At 42.1% G+C, this 22,858-nt stretch overlaps 1 protein-coding gene across 1 annotated transcript; it reads left to right on the top strand.

Annotated features, from left to right (window-relative positions):
• Positions 1-1,929: 1,929 nt before the first annotated feature.
• On the top strand, positions 1,930-22,420 carry C1QTNF3 (C1q and TNF related 3). The gene is made up of 6 exons (XM_045021241.1): positions 1,930-2,223; positions 8,262-8,373; positions 13,682-13,836; positions 17,349-17,478; positions 19,249-19,348; positions 22,261-22,420. Exons 1-6 carry the CDS (start codon positions 1,930-1,932, stop codon positions 22,418-22,420), a joined length of 951 nt encoding a protein of 316 aa, XP_044877176.1.
• The last annotated feature ends 438 nt before the right edge of the window (positions 22,421-22,858 follow it).

Raw genomic sequence — 22,858 nt, 5'->3', positions numbered from 1 at the left:
CAGCCACACTACACTGTATCTCCAAGGTAGCTGGCAGCTGTGGCATTACTGGTGGGGCTTAGCTGTATTGGCTTGTAATGACCAGCGACTGCTGCCCATTCATCAAAATGTGGTGTTAAATCTGAAACCTAAAGATGACAATGTAGATGTCAACGCTGTTAACCATTTCACTTCTGATCATTTTAGAAGAAACATCTAGATGCTGTGTTTGTTCTCCCCATCCCATTGCTTCCCACTCCTTCCAAGGTACTAAATGCCCCAGGATCCTGAAAAAAGGCATAATAAACTGGGCTTGCATTTGAAAAAATGTGTAATTTGTTTACAGTGTTTATTTCCTCATCTACATATGAACCAAATATCATCACCATTCAGTAAATTAAAATTGCTCATCCTTTTCAATGTCAGCAAGGTTTTTGAACAGTATTGATGGGCTTAATCCCTGATTTAACTTATCACAACCTTAGCTATGGAGCCACAGCCACTGTTCCATAGTCCCTGCTGTTTGTGAGCCCTGTTCTGCTTCCATAGGAGCCAACAGGTGGTTTTCCTTTGACTTCAGTGGGAACACAATTGGGTTGATAGCCTCCTAGATTTTTAAGGTCAGAAGGGACCACTGTGATCATCTAGTCTGATTTACTGCATAACATAGATTGTGTGGCCCCAACGCTGCAAACGTCTGTGCATTTTAGTAACTATACACCTCTACCTCGATATAATGCGGCCCCGATACAACACAAATTTGGATAGAATGCAGTAAAGCAGTGCTCCGTGCGGGCGGGGCTGTGCACTCCGGCGGATCAAAGCAAGTTCAATATAATGCAGTTTCACCTCTAACGCGGTAAGATATTTTGGCTCCCGAGGACAGCATTATATCGGGATAGAGGTGTACTTGAACTCAGGGACATTACTCCTGTGTGTACATTTTTTCATGCGTAAACATGTGCAGGACTGTCTTCTGCACTTCTACAGTTCTAGAGGCTACCAGTGTAAGGTTTCAAAAATGAAAATTAGGTTATTATGTGTATATAATCATTTAGTTCTCTTTCCTTAATATGAAACAAGCTTTGTGGTAATTTATATTTACTTGGCAGTGAAAATGTAAAATTTGGTTTGGCAATTGCATTTAGAAAAACACTGGAAACTCGAGGGTGGTGGGGGGGGAAATTGTCTGAGTCAGAAGTTCAAATTGAAAAATTGGGGCTCGGTGTGAACCTGAATTCAACGTAGTGTTGCAGACTTGTTTACCCAGTCGCCTTCCACTGTTGGTGAACTGACATAGGACATTTTCTTTTTCTTTTATTAGTGAATGAAAAGCATATTCAGAAATAGTCATCAAGTCGAATCGTGTGCAAAAGGCTCTCTTGTACTTTGGTTTCCTAATTGCTCTTGGATGGTTTTTCTGACTGAGCTGACGCAGTCATGTATGTGAGTTTCCTGGCAAATAAAGAAGATGACTGTGTCCGAAAGATATTTCAGAGTGTGAATTCATAGCCTGTCCATGTCTAATCAAGCAATAGAAACCATTAGCCACATGTTCTCCCTTTCCATCACATTTCTTCACACTTAAATGAAAACATGCCCATCCCCACCCCGCAAAGTGTCACATTTTTAAATGCCCCCAAATAGAAACCACAGGAGTCCGTTACATGTGGTGGCCATTTCCAGCATACAAATCAATTTTCATTGTGGTGAATAATGCTTGGTTTGTTTAAGGAGGCATGACTGATTTTGGATGAAGGATCCTGTCACTTTGGCATTTTCATGGTTTTATTTATTGCGCACAAACGTATAAAACTTGGTACTGGTCTAAGTGCCAAGCTTAACAGTGGAAATAGTGGAAAGGACCACATAACTACTGATGCAGTAAGCGGGCTTCTCCTTCTAAAAGACATTTTTCCGGACTCTTGCGAAGTTGTTATTTTGAGTAACATGGGAGTGAAGGATTTCATCACTTGGCATCTGCTGGCTTTGTTTTTAATTCCATTTTGCCTGTGTCAAGATGAATACATGGAGGTGAGCAGAAGATCTAATAAAGCGGTGGCCAAAGTATTGCAAAGTCACCACCAGACTGGCCATAAAGGTTCCAGCAGCAGGGAAATTTTGAGACAGCGGAGTCAACTTATAGAGTCGACTATTGATGATGATAATAGCACTTCTACAGACCAAAAAGCCCAGAGACCAGAGGTAGATGATGTAGCACAGACTACCTCAGACAGAGTCCAGGTACTCTGAATTAATCTTCTAAGGATAACTTTGAAATCGGATTTTTTTCTAAGATTATGAAATGATACATTTAAGTAAAGAGGTTTAGTAATGCTGCTTATTGGTCTGTATGCTACTGGGTTGCTTCACAGAATCTTTTAATGAACCGGTAGAGCAAGCAGTGGGGTGGGGGCAGTGAGAACACAACCAGCAGCCTGATGTTCTGGTGAAACTTTGATTCTATGCAATCAGATATGGTGAGATACAGTTTTTCAATTATTGCAGAATATTTTTTTCTAGTAGACTAAGATTTTATAATCTATTTAGGACATTGTTTGCATGTGAAGAAAAATTATGAAATTGGTAAACAGATGATATTCTGAAGGATACTGTTCAACTGGGAGAAAAAAAATCCCAGTTTACTTGAAATGTATGTATAGAAAAAATTCATCCTTTTGAGTTTGAGAAAATCATTTAAAGCACTAGCGAATATTTGCTATGGATAGCCTCTAAGGTGGACTTTGTTTTGGTTTTAAATCCTGGCAGTAATATTGCATTTGAGACATAAGTAGGTATGATATAACATGCTATTGTGTATTTGCTGCCCTTTTTAGTGGGGGAAAAAAAGAACTGGAATTAATGCTTCTTAAATGGACTGTAGAGTTTGCTTTTTATTAGGAATCTCTTATGCATTTTACATAGCATTTTATATATTCTAGTCATTAGCTCCGAGCAAAGGGAAAGTTACCTCACCTGGTCATATGTAAAATACTGCAATCCAGATTTTTTTTTTAAAAAGGAAAAACGTTGAAGGGGACAAGATGAAGTTTTATTGAGCAGTAAACAAAATGGAAAGTTTTACATCTGCTCTGGGCTGGAGGTTTTGTCGTCTACTATGTTTTATAGTCAGTAACAAAATGAGAGTTTTATTTCCCCTACTGAATGCAAATGATTGAGTCTTTACATTTCAGTTGACAGTATTACATAATTTTTTTCAGTCTCAACCCTGGATCCTGAATTTCCAAAAGCAGAAGGAGGCAGATGTGGGATGGATAATAATTGTTTCATGACAAGTAGAAATGAGTTTTGATTTTAGGTAATTGTGATGGGCTTAAGGAACTGAAGGAGATTGAGATATGGCAAAACATGACAATAAGTTCAAAATACAGCAACGACATTTCCTACAGTTAAATGGTTATACAGAACAGCATATAAACTTCCTTTGTTACAGAACATTAAATTGAACTTCTGTACATAAACAGTATAATCAATGGGGGTATCTTATAATGAGCCAGCTAGTGTTTGTGTGTTCCACTTCTTGCTATTGGATGGAACACTATGCAACTGTATACCATAGACCCTATGCTGCTAATAATTAAAGAAGATTCTCCTTTAGCTCAAGAGCTAGTGGCCTGTACTTTAAGAATTGACTTTTAATTTATTTTTAGTAATATATAATTTAATACAAATTTGTTATAGTTAACCAAAAAGGCCCAGTTCAGCCCTGTGACATATAATACCATTGACGTCATTGGGGGCTGCATGTATAGCCAAGGATATTATTTGGCACCATGTATTTAGATGATCTTTACATTTACAGTAATGGAACTAATTATTAAGCAAGAGGGACTCAGCCAATTGGCACACAGTTGACTTGTCTGCAGGTCATTCACGTCCACCATTCCTGTGTCTGGAAAATAATCTCCCATGGGCAATGATGCAATCCCAATTCTTGGCTCACTTAAAACTAGATCAAAGACTAGCAAACGTACCATAGGGGAAATTCAGCATGGAATGGCTGATTTAACATGTCTTTTCCATCACTAGAGACTGTGCATTCTCAGGTGGAGAGGCACAAGCTGCTTTTGGGTTCACCCAATTTTGGGCTGCTCCAAGGATCAGTATGACCCTCAATGGAAAGCAGAACAGCCAGCAGCTGTTTTCCTTTGAGCTGCTTTGCCACCTGCAACAGCTGAGAATCCCTGTAGCTGCATGTGCCTTGCGGATGTCTTGCCCCTAGAATGCCCCCTATGTGTCCAGCTGTTTCATTCAATGACAATGCCAGGAGAATTCATCCCCCAGATGTCTAAGGAGCTTGTGAGGTGACAAAGAGGGGCCAAAGAGAATAGGCAAGCCCCTCTCTATGCTGAATTTTCCCCATTGCTGATAACATATGAGCTGCATAGCGCGATTTCCTCAAGCCCTGTAGCTGACAATACGTATGGAACAGATATAGATACAATCTTCTTTCTGTTGCTACTTGATATAATTGGAGTGCACCTCGACATACTGGCTTTTTGCTTGTGTTTTTGGTGGTTTATTTATTTAGTTTATTTTGCCAGATGAGGTGAATCTAGAAGGAGCCGGAAGGACTTCCATGCCCTTTTATAATGGGGTGTGCTGGCCCTTTAAGCCTAACGAGGGGCAGAAGACCCCATCCTAGTGATGGGAGTGTGAGCACAGGCTCAGGAACCGGCCAAAATTGGAGGAGAGGAGGTGGTCCTGGGGAATTAGCAGTGGATTGGAAAGATCCCAAGACACTTACTTTAAGGGCTTGGCATCAGGAGCCCTGCTGCACAGGGTGAGGCAGGGTTCCCCTCCCTCCTGACCAATCAGGAGGAGCTCTCAGAAGGAGAGGCATATATATGCCGCCTTCCCTCTCAGAACAGGACGTGTCCTGACAGAGGAAGGAAGGCAGACCCAGGAGGCTAAGCTTCTGCTGGAAAGAATAAAAGCTCCATAATCGGCAGGATCATTGGATTTGGGTACAAGCTATGGGGTTGCTATGATGGATGTTGTGTTTGGGACACTGACGACTATCCTGAATTACTTTGGGCTGCTGACCCATTTTCAGAGCTGATGATTATCCTGAAAAAGACTATATGGGGCTCCCAAAGCACTCTTAAGAGAGGGGACAGATGGAGGGTGCTGACAGATGGAGGGTGCTGCAGAAACACCTCTGGCTACAAGAGGGAGCCAGGTGAAAGTTGTCCCCGCCCCACCCATGTACACCAGTTTGCCCCCTTCTTATTCAGAACAGGACCCATGGTGGCAGGTATTTATTTAACTTCTTGTTTTGGATAGAGTAAGATAAAACCTTAACGAAAGCCAGCAAGAAATGGAAAAAGGTCTGTGTCTCCAGTTATAATTGGTCCACAGGTTCAAATTAGAGGAATTTTATTGACTATTTAGCTGCCTCCTAAACTGATAGATTTCCTAGCTATCAATCTAAGAAAACTCAGGAGTATAATGTTCAGAGATCTAGCAAATATCTTCATTCTAATCTCTTGTCTGTCCCTGGAAATCTGTGTGAAAGGTGATTTTCACAAGCTACTGAATTTAATTTTAGGAAAAAATTCCACAGGTTTGCTATGCAATAGAATTTATAAGGACTTTGACAAATGGGTCTCAATGAATCTTCAGATCCCATTTCTAGGGTTAGAGAAAGTAGCTTTATTCATCATTCACATTTAAGTCTCATATCCCCAGATTTTTACTTTAAAACATATTCATTTACACAGAGCTCTGTGTTTCCTCAGATTAAGAAAACCTAACCTGAAAATTCTTTGTTTTGGGGGCATTGAATATGAACAGATTTTTCACTCCTATGTCAAAAGATTTTTAAGTCTAATAGGACAAATCTTAGGTCAGAACTTGCCCAAGTACTCCACTGAAGTCAACAGGACAACTTTTAAGTCAGCCTAGCAGGGTTTGGCCCATTTTAAATGTAATGTCCTGTTGAAATCTGTGAGAGAGAATTAAGTTGCATGAGGATATCAGCAATCTATTCTCTCTCTTAAAGCTAGGCCCAGATCGCACACTTCCCTACAGAGCCCAAGCCTGCAAGCAGCGTCAGGAACCCCCCTAACTCCCAGCTCAAATTTAAAGCAACAGCTTGCCATTTTAACAGTTTTCAGTACAACACAACTCTCTTTCTATTCCTTTCCTCTCAGCGTCTTCTCTCTACTTCTGTCCTAAGACACGAGGCACTCATGGATTGCTGAAAATGTGACAGAAGTTAGTCACACCAGCCCCTTTTTCTCTCTAACCTTGCTCTCTTTATCCTCTTCTCTACCCTGCCTTGTCCTTCTCAGGTATTTTGCATATTTTAATCCTATTGATTAAAATGATATGAGTTAGCCAATGACTCAGCGGTTTGTGGACTAGAACCAGGAAAACATACAGCCCTAATTCCAAATGGCTCAGGAAGTTATATTTATCTATAGAGAAACCACCTTTTGCAGTACTGAAATGGAACCACCTCTTGCATGGCCATAGCAGAAGTTCAACACTGCACACTTACACGTAACTCTTGTTGACAGGAAGTGAAAAATACCATCTCCAGCTGAAGCGGAAGAGAATTTAGGTAAACAGACTGTAGTGATTCAACTTGAATTTCAGATACTGGCTCTAACACAACTAGTCTTATAAAAAAGGCCATAGAATCCTTAATGATTTCTAGTGTCAGAAGATCTTCAGATGCATGTATCAGACAGCATCTTGCCTGCCCCCTGGCTCAATGCTAAGGGTTGGTTCTGAACTAGGTCAGAGAGAAGAGTTCCACCTACCAAAGAATCACTTCCTAAAGTACCTTTTAAAAAATTCTTTACAATCTCCCATCTAAATATTGACAAGAAGAGAATTAATAACCAACCAGCCATATAGGAAAAACTAAGGATTCTGGTGACATAAGTCAACTGAACCAAATTTGTGTCATTTGTCACTTCAGTAACAGGATGGAATTTCTTTGCGTTACCTCATTGCACATTCATTATTTTTCCAATATAGGATTAGTCTGTTTGAAGCTATTTAAAAAAAAATTCTGATAGACTAGCAGAGATGTTAGTGTGTTGAGATTACAAATGAGTTTTGCACTATTTGGAACATCAGTGTCAAATGACAATGGGAATTGCCAGCTTTTTCTGCAGGTGGTTGGGGAGTTATGTGATTTTCAAAGTCACTTATTGAAGAACCTGACATGAGTGGGTTGCCAAGTCCACCAATTACTAGTGGATTTGGGCTTCCTTTTTCCAGGGCTGCTATTCTTTCAAGTTGCAGATTGTGGGTTTGGGGCTTATTTTCCAGAAAGAAAAAGGAGGAGCTCAACTTCAATGAACTCATCACAATCCTTGTAATTTTACTGAATCGATATGAATATTTAATTGAGAACCCTTTGCAGTTATGAAATCTATGTCTGTGAATGTGAAGCCACTTGTGTATGCATAAAATAAATTGGAATTCCTTTGGGATGAAAAGCACTATAAAATATACAATGTTATCAAACTTTCTTATACAATAAATGTTGCTGCATATAATTCATACTAAGTATATCTTTACTGATACATCATTACACAATATGTTATTCATATGATGAGTGCAAGATTTCCATCATGACACACACACACACAGTGTAACAAAATGTCCCAAATGTTTTTTTTCCATTTGAGGTTTAGATTTTCAGATGAGCCTGCGTATTATTTCAAATGCCTGACTCATATACTTGCAACCCCTTATTTACCCAGGCACATCCACTTTTTGTGCAGGAATTCGAGTTTGCACATGTGCACACAGTTTTGAAAATCCAGCCTCATATTGCTTCAGATTTAGCAGAGTCAGTTCTCCACATTGAAGACTAAGGCCCTGATTCTGCAGTTCTTTGCATACAGGCTAGCATGCCTGCACCAAGGGCCACGTAAGTCTGAGTATTCCTGCAGGAATTGTAGTTTGCCTGCATACAGCAAAATACACGATTGGAGACCAAGTTGAAAAGTTCTACCACTTTTTAGTTACCTGATCTTATTTATTTAAGAATATTTTTTCAAGTGGGGAAACTGATAGAAAAATGATGTTATAACTCAAGAACAACTGAAAAAATTTCAAAACCAACCTCTTTAGGGAGAGACCAGGCATGGAAGATTTCCGTCTCAAAGGAGAAATGTTCAGAAAGCTTGTGAGCATGTACAAGCAGGGGGCTACAGTGGAGACCCAGCTACCAGGATGCAGATGTATGTATAGCAAATACACTCTATGAATTTAAAACCTATGTTTTTTTCACTCAGCCCCCTCCAAGTGGACCTCAACATCCAGACTGCAGTAGCTGCTGCCGTGGAGAGTTTGGATTTCGAGGCTATCAAGGGCCACCGGGACCTCCAGGGCCTGCTGGGATGCCAGGTAAAAGTGTCACTCCAATGGATTTCTGATCAGTCTGACTGCAGATTGTGAGTGTGAAAACCAGAGATTGGCCCAAGCAAGCAGCTGAGCTCGGATATGGATTTGGATCCAGATCCAAACTTTCCCATAAGCTGCGTGGGGATTTGGAGTCAGGTTTTAGGTTCCAATCTAATCAAAACCAATTGCTAATAAAATTAGTGGATCCATCATTAATGAAAGTAATGTGTTTCTTATCGCTCGTAGGCCAAATTCTGCTCTTTGTTATCTGAGTGACACTTCCACTGAAATTAAAGGCATGTGCCCTATGGTGGATATTGCTTTTGTTTTCTTTGTTTTGCAAATGATGATTTATAAATTTCCAAGACAGGAGCCATTTCTTCCCCAGATGTGCTGCAAACATTTACAGAGGAGACACACTTACACTCTATTCCCCCATGGAAAACTCACTTTTGTTCTTTCTTTCTTGTCTTTTTTAATGTCAAATAAAAACCAGTTTGACAGCCAGCGTATGAATTCTCTTGGGCATAGAAAAACACAGCACTCTAGTAATGAGCAGAATTTGGTCCAGGGTTTGTATGTGTGTGGGTATGAAAAGAGAGGGAGATATATGGAAGGGGAAAAGGTGCTCAGACAGTGGGTTTAGGTTTGCTTTAGCAATTATCTTCATTAAGATGTTTTATAACACAATTGTGGTACATATAGGATTGTGTCACAGTCTGGGTAGCTTGCCTCAACAGCCTGGCTTTTTTCTTTTTAATTACTCATTCACTACTTTCATTCTTTCTGTCTCTTTCTACACATTGCTGACAGTAACTCTGGTTCTGGTATCCCTATTAAATATTTCTTTAAACAGACTGTTGATATTCTGGTGGTAGCAGTTTCCAGTAATGGTGAGGTGTGTGTTGTATAAAGTGTTTAAATAAGCAGCTTTGGCTGGCAAAAATGTAAAAAATAACATGTTACTTTGAAATTTGTTGGCATTAGCCTGTTGTAAATAAGATTTATTATGTGAATCATGCATCAACCCTTTACTCTACATAAATACTGTATAACTCTACAGACATAGGGGAACTGTCATGGTGAGGCTTTTCACACAGAAACATAACTTTGTATTTAGGGAAGGTAAAGTCATAAATATTTGGCAGCTTAGAAGATGGTACAATGTTTTGCATTATACCCCTCTCCCCTGCCCCACTAACCCCCAGTGCCAGTCAGTATACTGCAGATACACAGGATTGTATTTTGCAATATGGACCTATTTATGCCCTCGTCCAATGTGAAACTATAGCTTGGCCAAATTCAGTGCTGATTTACAATCACACCAGCTAGATCAGTGTCCTTGCATGATATTAGCACAGAATCTGACTATTTGGCTCCTGTGTGGGTTGGACCTATATGAGTAAAAGAAGACCCTATGGGGTCAGACTCAGTGTTGACTTACAACACATCCTATGTGATCCTAACTGGAGTCACTGTATCTGTGCTGGTGTTTCACACAGCCTTATCCACTGTTATCACAGAGCTACAAGCACAGAGATTTGATTATAAGATGCATAAATTAGTTAGTTACATTCATTGGAAAAGGACAGTCCAGTTGTTCGGGTATTGTAGTGGGACTTGGGAGAGCTAGGTTCCAGTCTCTGTTCCATCAGGCTTCCTTTGTGACCTTGGGCACATCACTTAGCTATTCTGTGTTTTAGTTCTCCAGATGTAGAATGGGGATACTAATATTTCCCTGCCTCACAGGTGTTGTGAGGATAATTATACTAAAGATTGTGATTCACTCAGATACTACAGCAGTGGTCTCCAAACTTTTGAGGGTCTTGTGCCTCCCAGCCAGGGCGGGGAGTGGGGCTGTGGCTTGGGGGGGCCTGGGAAGACACAAACAGGGTTAAAGGGACTGAGGCTGGGGCCGCAGCTGGGGGTGGGTCTGGGGCTAGGAGTGGTGCCATGGCCAAGGGCTGAGGCTGGGGGTGAGGGTGGGAGCAGAGCTGCAGCTGGGCTGCGGTGGGGTCCAGCAGCCGGGCCCATGGCCTTGTGCAGCTCCGCTCCTGGCCTCACCCCCAGCCTCAGTCCCTGTCTGGGAACAGAGCTGCAGCCAGTGGCCAAGGCTGGGGGCTGGGGCGGGGCTGGGGACGGGGTCAGGTGCAAGGCTGGTAGCCCGGGATGTGGCTGGGGATGGGACCAGAGCAGAGCTGCGAGCGGGGAGGGGGTGGGTGGCACTCCCTCCCCGCCCCCCATGGGACCTGGTGTGGGAGCTACCGTACACCCTGGATATTCCTCCATTCCCCCCCAAGGGGGTGCGTCCCACTGTTTGGGGATCTCTGTACTACAGCAGTGGGGCCATATAAGTATCTTACTGATGTTAAAGGGTAATGCTATATGCAGTGTTGTTGTAGCCATGTTCATCCCAGACTATAAGAGAGACAAGGTGGGTGAGGTAATATCTTTTACGGGACCAACTTATGTTGGTGAGAGACAAGCTCTAGAGCCACACAGAGCTCTTCTTCAGGTCTGGGAAAGGGACTCAGAGTGTCACAGCTAAATATAAGGTGGAACGGATTGTTTAACCTAAGTAGTTGGGGATTGGGAGGAGGAGGAGGAGAGGGAAAAGGGGTGGTGGTTTAATGAGTTATAGATTATTGTAATAAACCATAAATTTAGCCCATGATTTTTAGTAGCTAGCACAATTATGAATTTAAGCTCCCAGGCTCATCATTTGAAGGTGGTGTGCGGGAATCATGAATGCTGGTCTACAGAGTTCTCAGAAGCTAGTAAGTTCCAACCTGCCAGCCAGCAATGTGCTAACAGGTGCCGAAATAGAAGCTGAACTCGGATAGAGGACTCCAGTCCTGGGATCTGATTAGTGGAACACAAGTAGGTCTTGACTGGTTCATAGAATCACAGACTATCAGGGTTGGAAGAGGAGTGATCAAGTCCCTCGATCTGCTGGCAATGCCCCTACTTATACAGCCCAAAATGCTGTTAGCCTTCTTGGCAACAAGCACACATTGTCAACTCATATCCAGCTTCTCGTCCACTCTAACCCCTAGGTCCTTTTCTGCAGAACTGCTGCCTAGCCATTCGGTCCCTAGTCTGTAGCAGTGCATGGGATTCTTCTGTCCTAAGTGCAGGACTCTGCACTTGTCCTTGTTGAACCTCATCACATTTCTTTTGGCCCAATCTTCTAATTTGTCTAGGCCCCTCTGTATCCTATCCCTACCCTCCAGCGTATCAACCACTCCTCCCAGTTTAGTGTCATCTGCAACCTTGCTAAGGGTGCAGTCCACACCATCCTCCAGATCATTAATGAAGATATTGAACAAAACCAGCCCCAGTACCGACCCTTGGGGCACTCCACTTGAAACCGGCTGCCAACTAGATATGAAGCCATTGATCACTACCCGTTGAGCCTGACGATCTAGCCAGCTTTCTATCCACCTTATAGTCCATTCATCCTATCCATACTGCTTTAACTTGCTGGCAAGAATACTGCGGGAGACTGTATCAAAAGCTTTGCTAAAGTCAAGGAATAACATGTCCACTGCTTTCCCCTCATCCACGGAGCCAGTTGTCTTGTCATAGTAGGCAATTAGGTTAATCAGGCATGACTTGCCCTTGGTGAATCCATGTTGCCTATTCCTGATCACTTTCCTCTGCTCTAAGTGCTTCAGAATTGATTCCTTGAGGACCTGCTCCATGATTTTTCCAGGGATTGAGGTGAGGCTGACTGGCCTGTAGTTCCCCAGATCCTCCTTCTTCCCTTTTTTAAAGATGGGCACTACATTAGCCTTTTTCCAGTCATCCGGGACCTCTCTCGATCACCATGAGTTTCAAAGATAATGGCCAACGGCGCCGCAATCACATCCACCAACTCCTTTAGCACCCTCGGATGCAGCACATCTGGCCCCATGGACTTGTGCTCGTCCAGCTTTTCTAAATAGCCCTGAACCACTTCTTTCTCCACAGAGGGCTGGTCACCTCCTCCCCATGCTGTGCTGCCCAGTGCAGTAGTCTGGGAGCTGACCAGTTCGTGAAGACAGAGGCAAAGAAAGCATTGAGTACATTAGTGACAGAGGATGTGGAAAAAGCTAGTTGCCTCCCTCATTCAGTAAGGGACCCACACTTTCCTTGACTTTCTTCTTGTTGCTATTCTATTTAAGCCAATGATAGGAACAGGAAGTTCTCCATGAACCTAGGTTTCCCCTGCCTACATCTGCTTCCCCAGCAATACCTGCTCCCACTGCCTGCTGTTGACTTCCAGGTAACCTGCCTCTGCCTGCCTCCTGACTGTTGGTTTTGCTCTCTGACCTCCTGGTGTGTGATCTGGCCTGACTCCTGCTCTGACCATTAGGTTAGATTGCCCATATCCCAATTGTGAAAGCAGGTTTCCTTTTAGGATGAGGACGGAGGTGTCAGATATAGAGTGATTTGCTTTGTGAAAAGCGTTCATCCACAGATATGGTGCTTTTGTCTTGCTTTCTTGTCAGTTGCCATAGATGGTTGCTCAGTATTTCTCAAGTAAATATTGGGAAGTGTAGGATATTATTACAAATAGCAGTTACTGTCTATGTAACGGGGACTGTTATCATTTTGAAATTAAATCAGCGGAGTTTCATCATGGATCCTTGGCCTTTTCCTACACTTATCTAAAGTAACGTAAGCAGCTTTTTCAAACCTAACTAGTCAACCATAGACTGAAACATAGACAGAATTGGCTGCATTAGCTGGCCTGTGAAAAACTCCCTGAAGACTGCCTAATTCTTTGCCCGAATCACTTTTGATTGTGCAGATGCATTAGAAGGCTATTAAGCTGCTTTTCGGGGTTACTTTGAGGAAGAACACAGCCGTTCAAACAGCGAGCCTTTATTCAAAGGGAAAATCCAAACAAATCCAAACTGTTCAGTGGACTCAACTACCAAACCACCTTTACTATTGACAGCCCTGTAACACTCTGTTCCCTAGCAGTCCCCAGGTCCTCTACTATTAACAGCTAGCACTAAAATCAAGCAATGGCCTGAGAAGTCTCCATTTCATACACCAGCAACTAGGTCACATGATCCTTATTCCTTAAAGGTATTTCCACTTCCTTTTTTCAAGTCCCCCGCCAAAATCCTAAAATCTCTTAAATCCACCAGGTTAGCCCCATAGCCATTTTTTATTCCTTGGTATCTAAACGTGGGTCTTATTATGCTGAAAAGAGGTTTTGTTATAGAGCGGGGGTGGGAAGGCAAGCAGCTTGTCACAGATATGATTTGAGAGACCGAGAGATTATTTGAACTGACCAGAAAGCTTTGATTGTTTAAAGGAAATCATGGGAACAATGGAAATAATGGAGCACCTGGCAATGAAGGAGCCAAAGGTGACAAAGGAGACAAGGGGGACCTGGGACCAAGGGGAGACCGTGGCCATCACGGACCAAAAGGAGAGAAGGGTTACCCTGGGATTCCACCGGAGCTTCAGGTACAAAGTCTTTAGCATGCGTTTTACAGAATAGCTTCCGTTCCCCTCTCAAAGACAGCACCCAGTGACCACAATACAGTTATAGATCAAGCCCACTTGTAACTGAACAACAAGAAGTATGGTGTGATATACACACTATTTGTCATTATTAAGAAACCTGTCCTGCAAGTATTGCCAGAGTCACCCTGAAGAAGTGCTGCCAGGTCTTGATCTATCTTTATTGTAAAAAGCAAACAGAGATATGCCTTTTGGACAGAGGATAAACCCCCTCCAGCTGGAATACCTGTTTATTGCCAGTTTTCAGGTAATGTGCACATGCTAAAAGAACAGTAAATGACACAGTCACATTTTTATTAACATGCAACAAATACATATTGGTGCACTTTCTGATTCATGTTAAATAAAAACAACCAAAACAAGAGGCACCATGGTCCAGACTTCTACAGTTATTTAGGTGGCTACTCCAGTCAGTGTTTCAAGGCATAAGGGACAGATATTTAAAGGCCTAAAGATGCAGTTATGCCCCTAATGGGATTATCAAAAGCATCTAGGCACTTCTGAAAATCCCACTAAGCACCTATAGGCATCTTTAGGCACCTAAATAGTCCTAAAATTTGGCCCCACGTGACTTAGGGCTTGTCTACACTTACATTTTATAGCGCTGTAACTTGCTGGCTCAGGGGGGTGAAAAATCAACCCCCTGAGCGCAGCAAGTCTGAGCGCTTTAAGGTGCTAGTGTAAACAGGCTCTGAGCGCTGGGGGACCACACTCGCACATCAAAGTGCTGCCTAGGGAGCATTCCCGTGACAGCGCTTTGAAGTTTCCAGTGTAGCCATGCCCTTAGAGGGCTAATTTAATTTTCAAAAGGGCCTTAGGAGCTTGAGGGCTTGTGTATATGGAGAAGTGGCGTGTGACAAGTTGAGGGGTAAACGACACACCACCATGCCATGCACTAACTGTGTGGACTCTGCTGCACACTCAAAGTTCTCTATGCACACTGATCTACTCCTGGAGTAGATCAAAGTGCACTAGGAAACTTTTAGAGTGCAGTAGCAGAGTCCACACACATAGTGAATGGCATGCTAGTCACTGAAGATTTACACCTCAGCTTGCTGCACACTAATTGACCATCTAAACAAGCCCTAAGTCTTGTTGAAAGTCAATGGGCCTTGGGGGCATAAGTACTTAAGTCATTTTGGAAAATTGGACATAGCTGTCCAAATCACCTCAGCCTTGCAGCGCTCAGAGGACCAATGCCAAAATTCCTTTAAAAATCTGGGCCTAAGTTCCTTAAGAGCATCCATCATCTATATGATCCAGTATCACCAACACTGTTTCCTGCATCATGGCCAGCACAAGCCCGGTGCACCACTGATGGGACTAAGTAGAATATACAAAAGGAACCTAGATGCAAACATTCCTTAACTTTTTAGTGGGGGTGGGGAAAGTAGTTTGAGTTTACAGACCCAAACTTTGTAATCTGGGCCCATCTTAAATTCAAAGTTATGGTTCCACAACAACCATAACTCAGTTACGTTTTTGCATATGCATAAAAGAAATGAAAATTAACAGCAAATACACCAGTACAAATTGCTACATATGTGCAGTGTGGTGGCAATAACTTTTTAATTTCCTGTAATTAAATTCTCAGTCATAATGTTGCATCAAGATAGAGTTCTTATACTGAATAAAATGCAGCTTGAAAATGTTTCCAAAACTAATTGGCATTTGTAATACAGCACAATAGCTGGAGAATGCTTATAAAGATCATTAGCTGGGAGGAATTTTATGGTAGAATGATTTGAAAAACATCCTTCTTACAATTATTTTCCTTCTGGGTATTTTTCTAACTTTGAAGTTAGCTATCAGGACTGTTACCAATGTATATATTCTGGTGGTAATTGAAAACGTTGCTGAATAACTGAATATCATGCCATCAGTTTTTAAGTAGAATTTCCCCATTGCTTGTAACAAATTGTTTTGCTTAAAAAGCATCAGCCCAATATAACCTATAGTTTCTAAAACTAGACTATGCTTTGGAATGTTGGAGGGGTAGGGAGAGAAGGGGAAAATGATCCCATGTATAAAGCTTTTAAAACCAGGACTATCTTAAAAGAGAATGAATCTGTTTCTGATCTGCTATGTTGAAACGAGACAAGGTGGATGAAAGGCATTATTTTTTACTTTTCTGGTTAGCTCCAGAAGAACAGATTAGAGCTGATTAGAATTTCAAATGGCATTTGGACAAAAATTAATCCATTGCATAAAATATCACTCTGTAACTACTTCACATCAACACATTAACTTAACTGAGTTCACTTTTACCAGCTTTCCCGTCTATCAAATGCATATGGGAAAAGGGAAATCAGCCCAAACTGAACCTCTTTGAATTTCTGGTGGGGGTTTAGGATTTCAGTCACTGGATCTGAACCTACTCCTGTGATTTTGATTCTTTGATTCTGAAGGGGTCTTTTTTCTGGTTCTAATTCAGATGTTCTCATGAAAACAGCCTTTCCTATGAGACTTAATGCTAATAATAAATACTTAGCCCTTATCTATATGTCTCAAAGCACTTCACAGAAGTTAAGTGTTTTTCCTAGCAAGTTTGTGGCCTTCTAGGACCCAGGTCTCCTGACCCTCAGTCCTATGCCCTGTCCACTGTCCCAAGCTGCCTTGAGATCACAGAAACTAAGAGACGGCCCATTTCCCTACCGAGGCAAAATAGTCATTTTCTAGTATCTTGTCCAGCATAGTTTGAAATGTCCCAAATGAGGGGACATCCACCACTTCCCTTAGAACATTCTTCCACAGCCTAATATATCTCACTGTCAAGAAGTTTCTCAATCTAAATTTCCCCTTTTCTTAGTTTCATCCCATTATGTTCATCCAAGCAGCCTGAGCTAGCATGGCAAAGGAAGCTGGAGCAGCTGGTAGAGGATGAAGAATGTTGAACCTTGGACAGGGCAGCTTGAGAGGCCTTAATCACATGGCCTCAGAATTGCTTAAGCCATTTCTGATCGGTAGCTGGAAAGACACAATAACATGTATGGGGTTTACTGAGCCTTATTTACAGCTAACATTGAGTTAAAAGCAGTAACTGAATTAAATGGATTTGAGGAACCTACGCAAGCCAATGTTATCATGTTTATGCTAAAATACCATACATTACATTATAACTTTTCTATCATATCACTCTGAGCTTTTAAAGTAAAAGTGAAATCGAAAACTAAGGCCCTAACCTGCAAACATTTACCCATATGATGTGCTTCACTTTATATACACACACATGAATAGTTCCATTGAAGTTAAGGAGCCTAGTCCTCCTGCAATTTGATTCAATAGGAGTTTTGTTACTGGGGTTTAACGGCAGTTGGATTAGACCCTAAAAGAACATCTCTGTGAGGAAAATAAATATACTGCACATGTCAGAAAAAAGCCTGTAGATCATGTTTTTATATTCATCCTTTTCCAGCTCATTAACCACTGGTTAAATCAGACGTATATTTTTATAGATTGCATTCATGGCTTCTATGGCAACCCATTTCAGCAATCAGAACAGTGGGATAATCTTCAGTAGTGTTGAAACCAATATTGGAAACTTCTTTGATGTTATGACTGGTAGATTTGGTGCCCCAGTGAATGGTGAGTATTTATAAAGCAAAGTAGTGTAAATTTCTGTCTGAAAAAGTGTCAGTCAGATGTTGATTAAAAGAAAGATCTGGTCCCATTAAAATTAAAGGAAGTTTAGCTATTGACTTCACTAGGACTAGTATTTAACTGAAGTACTCTTGGCTTTGCCTCAGGTTGGGGAAGTTAGGAGTTCAAGACAAAGTTGAGGGAACTTTAAGTAGTAATTTTTCAAATAGGAGCAACTGTTATCTGTCTTCATTGTGGTTCAAATCTTTGAGGTGAGTTTTTAAAACATGACTTTGGAGTTTATACACGGGGGAAAATTTATAGCCGTAGAGACTGGTGATGTCCTTTTATCTACAGAACAAGTAGAGTATGGGAGGTGGCAGTGCAAATTCTAGCACACTGTCCTGGCAAGGTCACACCCCTGCTCTAGAGGGACGATTTTTAAGAATAAGCACATCATTTGCTCTCTGTGCATGGTTCTCATTTGCACTGTGGCCTGGTCTACATACACAAGTTGTACTGCTTAAACTATACTTTAAAGTGGGCGCAAATCACATTTCCATTCACTGTAAACTCCTTTACACAGCCAGAGCTGCAAAAAGTGGCTGTAGCGTACATGAGTATCAAGCCCTCTGGACCTGTTTTCGCTCTGATCCTACAGACACTTATGCACATGTGTAACTTTACTCATAACAGTGTCGCCTAGAGGTTAATGTAGCTAGTCATGTGAGTGAAGTTATGCACTTACTTAAGTGTTTGCAGGATCAGATCCTTAATCCTTAACTTCTTATTTACCACCATACAGTGATGTCAGTCATAGTGGGTTCCTGTAGATACCCGCCTCCCTTGCAAGTGGAAGGAGATCACATGTGCAAATCACAAGAATATGGGAATGATTATTAACTGATGATAATGAGTCAGGAATTATTTCTGATGAAGGTATGATGAAGAATTTGAAATTACTTTGGGTCATTTTGCCACTTCCTTCAGATTGCTGAGTGAAAACAAAATTCACTCTGCAGGACAGTATACACATGGAATTTACCACCCACACTGACACATGCAAATCATGGCTAACTTTTCCATGTCAGGCCCAGGATTCCGCAGCAATCTCTGCCCAGGCTGAGAGCTCTGCCCAAACAGAACTCACAGCAGGATTGGGACCATAGTCTCTAAAGTGCCACATATAGTACTTTATTTTCCAGGCCATGTCGTTTATGATTATGTTTTGTTATTTATATCCAAATAGCACCCACAAGATAGCTAGATACTTTCAAACACAGAAAAAGAGCTAAAATCTAAACAAGACAAAGGGTGAGCGAAAGGGACAGAGTACAGACAAAGTGATCAGGGTGATTAGTGCCATGTGTCGTATCTGCATTTTTTAAAACGTATGTTGTGGAGACTGCGTTAAGAGGGGAAAGCAATGAGTTGATAGGAGCAAGGAAGCAGGAAAGAGAAGGGAATGGGGGAGGTCATTGGACTGGATGTTTTAGTCATTTCCTTCTCAGTCTGGGAGGGAAGGCTCTGCCATTTTTAAGTAAATGTATTTATTTGGAACTTGACTTCAGTGATCCCGTGCTCAGTGGAGAATCAGATGACTGAATCAAATCTAGGTCTGGCTAAAGTCAAAGGGAAAACTCCCAGTGACTTCACTGACGCCTGGGTTTGGCAAAATCTCCTCCCGTTTTTAACCAACAAACCCGTCTGCGGAATGTACCCTAGCACCTACCTATGTAAAACACACATGCATGTTGCGCATGATATCTTTTTCAGGGGTGTATTTCTTCACCTTCAGCATGATGAAACATGAGGATGTGGAGGAAGTGTACGTGTACCTCATGCACAATGGAAATACAGTTTTCAGTTTATATAGGTAAGTTGAGAGATGTGTGCTCTTTACCATGCTAGACAGATATGCATGGATGTCGGTTCTTACTACACATTTTGGAGGGAACGTGGTAGTATGAAACACATCAGAAAGAAACAGCCTGTGGAACGTTTGCCTTCCTAGATTCATAGTTGTGTGTCATTCCTAGAGATGTGCCTGCGACTAAAATTCAGTCTTGGTTAGAATTTCCCCACCACTGGGGAAGGAGCTAGTGATTTTGTCATATACACAGAGCCCTGGTAGAGTTCATCTTTGGCTGGACACTCCCCAGGCTGTTGTTTGGAGTCCACCACACTGGGCCCCTAGTGCTTTAAGCCTCTTGAGTCTGAACAGAGTCCAGGCAGTGCCCCTTCCTGGGGGAGTCTAGGCTAATTCTTGGGGTGCAGTTCCTCTGTTTAGCACCCCCTCTGAGAGCAGAATCCCCAAAGTCCAACCGCCTAACACTTGGGACCAGTGCTGACCCCTCAGGCTTCATGTAGAACACCCACTTTCAGAAGGGCAGCCATGCGGGTGCTCTGGGTTTACAATTTAACTCTCTTCAGGGGCACACAATAGTAAAAGCAAACACACACACACAGACTTTACACCGGATTCTAAACACCAGTACTCTTTACTTAGCAGTATGGGGGATGGGGGAAGCCAAGCACATCTGTACTCATCTCCGTGCCTTGGGTGGAGGCGGGGCTCACCAGTTGTGGAGAGTTCTTTGGCCTTAGCGGAGTCCTTTGCTGTACCAGGATCCTTCTTCAGAAGCTCATGGATTCTCTTCAGATTTGTTTTCCCCAATATGGATCAGTTAGTTTTCTCTCACTTTGGCTGGACCCTTATTTAAACAGCACACCTCTGGTACAAAAGCATGCTCCTCTCTCCTGCCCCAAAGCTTTCTATGTGTCTCTCTGAGTCCTCATGTTTTGTATGTCACCCTACAAACACCTGGTTTCTTTATTCTGCTGATGGGTACTTTCCTGCTTCAGACAAGCCCTTTGTTCAAGGCATTTCCACCCGAATAGGCAACCACAAAGATTTAATGTCTGACTGTTTTCCCTGGTCTGGCAGAGACTGCTACAGTCCCTGTCGGCAAATGGTGAATTCCACAGCCAGAATTTATACATTGTACATAGACAGATTCTCCAAATGGTCACAGTTTTGATCTAATGGTAACATACGGTGATAGATTAAAATAACAGTGTTCATCCCCAGTTGATTCTGATGCATGTATAGTACAGGCCATCTACATGACAGCCTTACTGAAAGTTACAATAAAGCAAGTCATGCTAAAGAGAGATGAAGTTTCAGCTACAGTGCTATGGATTAGTAAGAAGGCTAAGTGCCGTACATAATGTCATTGTGTCACAGGGTGGCTCGGTCACTACCTGGTGTGCCACATTGCCTGGCCTCTTTCTTGGGCTCCTAACCACAAACACACACCAGCTTGTTACCCTTTCATCACCTGTGTATTTGTTCTTCCCTTGCAAAGTATAACAGAGCATATTGCAGGCTTATAGCAGGAGACTTCCATGCAACCTTTTCTCCTTAGCCCAGCCTCACCTTCTGAGCTTCCTCCTCCTTATATCCTCCCAATTACTGAGTCAGTTGCCTCATTAACCCAACAATTGCCACCCAAGGGTCAGTAATCCTCAGCAGAAACTGATTAATTGACTTCAATTAAGACTGCACTCTGCCCAATGCTGCACCAACCTCAGTGACCAGGGTGCTATTAATCGGGTCCTGTCACACATTGCAGAGAATTTATCTCAGCTAATTAGATTTTGAAGTTTTTATTTGACTCATGCGATCAGGAATCGTAAGCCCTTGGCTGAATCCAAAAGGACAGACTTTGAGCTCAGTCACTTGTTCATCGTATGGTTCAGAATTTGTAGATAGCTGGATATGTGAGACATCTGGGGATCCATTTGTGATGCTTCCCAAGGGTACCCAGGGTTGTGAGTCACTTTATTACCCCTCTACCTCCAGTGGGAAGAAGATTTCCTTGTGCTGAACTGAATGTCAGCTCCCAGACACTGCCAGATTGTTAGCCACCCAAACAATCGCCTTGGGGCTCTGCCAGCCCTTATGTTGTCTTGCAGGTTAACTATCAGTGCACCTCAATCCCTGAGCCCTTTCTCTTGTAGCCACCCCTTTAACCACAGGACACTCACAGAAATTACCAGGTAAGCTGCCCACAAAGGAACAGTGCACCCACCAGTTTAATTCAACTGAGGATCTGCTCCAGTATAACATAACGGCACCGAGACATACTTATAGTGAAAGCAATACATTATTTATTGTCATAAGTTTATTATCAAAGGCTAAGATTTAAGAGAGAGTGAGCGAAGATAATACAAACAGAGATGGTTACCTATAAAACAAAAACATAAAATGTAAACCTGGGTCTCCACTTACCACTAGCTACCTGTCCAATGTAATGAAGTAATTTCCCTCCAAGGATGAGTCTTTTGCAGAACTAGCAGTTTTCAGTCAAACCAGGATCCAAGCACTCGTGAACCTCCTCTTCTCTTTCCAGGCTTTCCTTAGTGAATGGGTGCCAAAATGACACACTACATTCTATTTATATTCTTCAAGGTTCATTTCTCCCCCTGCCCCCCAAGACAAATGCCAGTACCTCCCCTTTTCTCTGTTTACTCTGTGTGTAGATTTGGCTTTCATTGTGTTGGCCTACAGTGCTTAATTTACATAACCAACTGCGAGACAATTGAATAAACGTCTTCTGTCTGACTCAACACCTGCCTATCAACCCTGCCTTGATTTACAATTTAAAACATAATACACTGAGCAAAACAATGTGTTTTTTAGGCTTAGCATTTTCTTTTAGGTGACTTACTTGATCATTGTTGACAAAAGAAAAGCTTAACTCTTTGTAAAATACTCATTTTTAGCTATGAATCAAAAGGAAAAGCTGACACATCAGGAAACAGTGCAGTGCTAAAACTTGCCAAGGGAGATGAAGTTTGGCTGCGAATGGGGAACGGAGCACTCCATGGAGATCATCAGCGTTTCTCCACCTTTGCTGGGTTTCTTCTTTTTGAAACAAAGTAAAAAAAAAAAAGTGCACTTTTAGGCAGCTTTTTTTTCAAGCTGTTTTGTTTTTTTTTCCTGGTCTGTGGCATAACATTTCAACATGGTAGGATCAGGAAAGCTTATCCTGACGCATTAGGTTGGTATTCATGTATCAGAGGTGCTGAACACATTGAGTAAATGACATAGATGGTACATTGTCACCTGAGTTGCACCTAATGGACCGTTACATGTTTCTATTGAGGGAGCCAAAACACGCCCCCCCCAAATAAAAAAAAATAGGTGGAAAAAAGGGAGAAAAGCTTTTAAAGAAATGATTTAGAAAGTAGTTTGGGCAGTTTGACCCACATTTGGTGTATAGATAGATTTTGTTCAGTACGTCAGGAACTGTACAATCCTTACTTTATAGCCCTTTATTCATTCAGTCCTCCATGGAAACTGGCTGTGAATAACTGAGTT

This window comes from Mauremys mutica, chromosome 6 (assembly GCF_020497125.1).
Source record: "Mauremys mutica isolate MM-2020 ecotype Southern chromosome 6, ASM2049712v1, whole genome shotgun sequence".
In the NCBI taxonomy this organism is placed as follows: Eukaryota; Metazoa; Chordata; order Testudines; family Geoemydidae; genus Mauremys; species Mauremys mutica.
The sequence above is the reverse complement of the archived record's forward strand: the minus strand, read 5'-3'. Positions and strand labels throughout refer to the sequence as shown.

Coding starts and splice junctions, on each gene's coding strand:
- C1QTNF3 (XM_045021241.1), top strand. CDS start 1,930: ATGGGAGTGAAGGATTTCATCACTTGGCATCTGCTGGCTTTGTTTTTA. Junction 2,224..8,261: donor CTACCTCAGACAGAGTCCAG/GTACTCTGAATT, acceptor TTTTTCACTCAG/CCCCCTCCAAGTGGACCTCA. Junction 13,837..17,348: donor GGATTCCACCGGAGCTTCAG/GTACAAAGTCTT, acceptor ATATTTTTATAG/ATTGCATTCATGGCTTCTAT.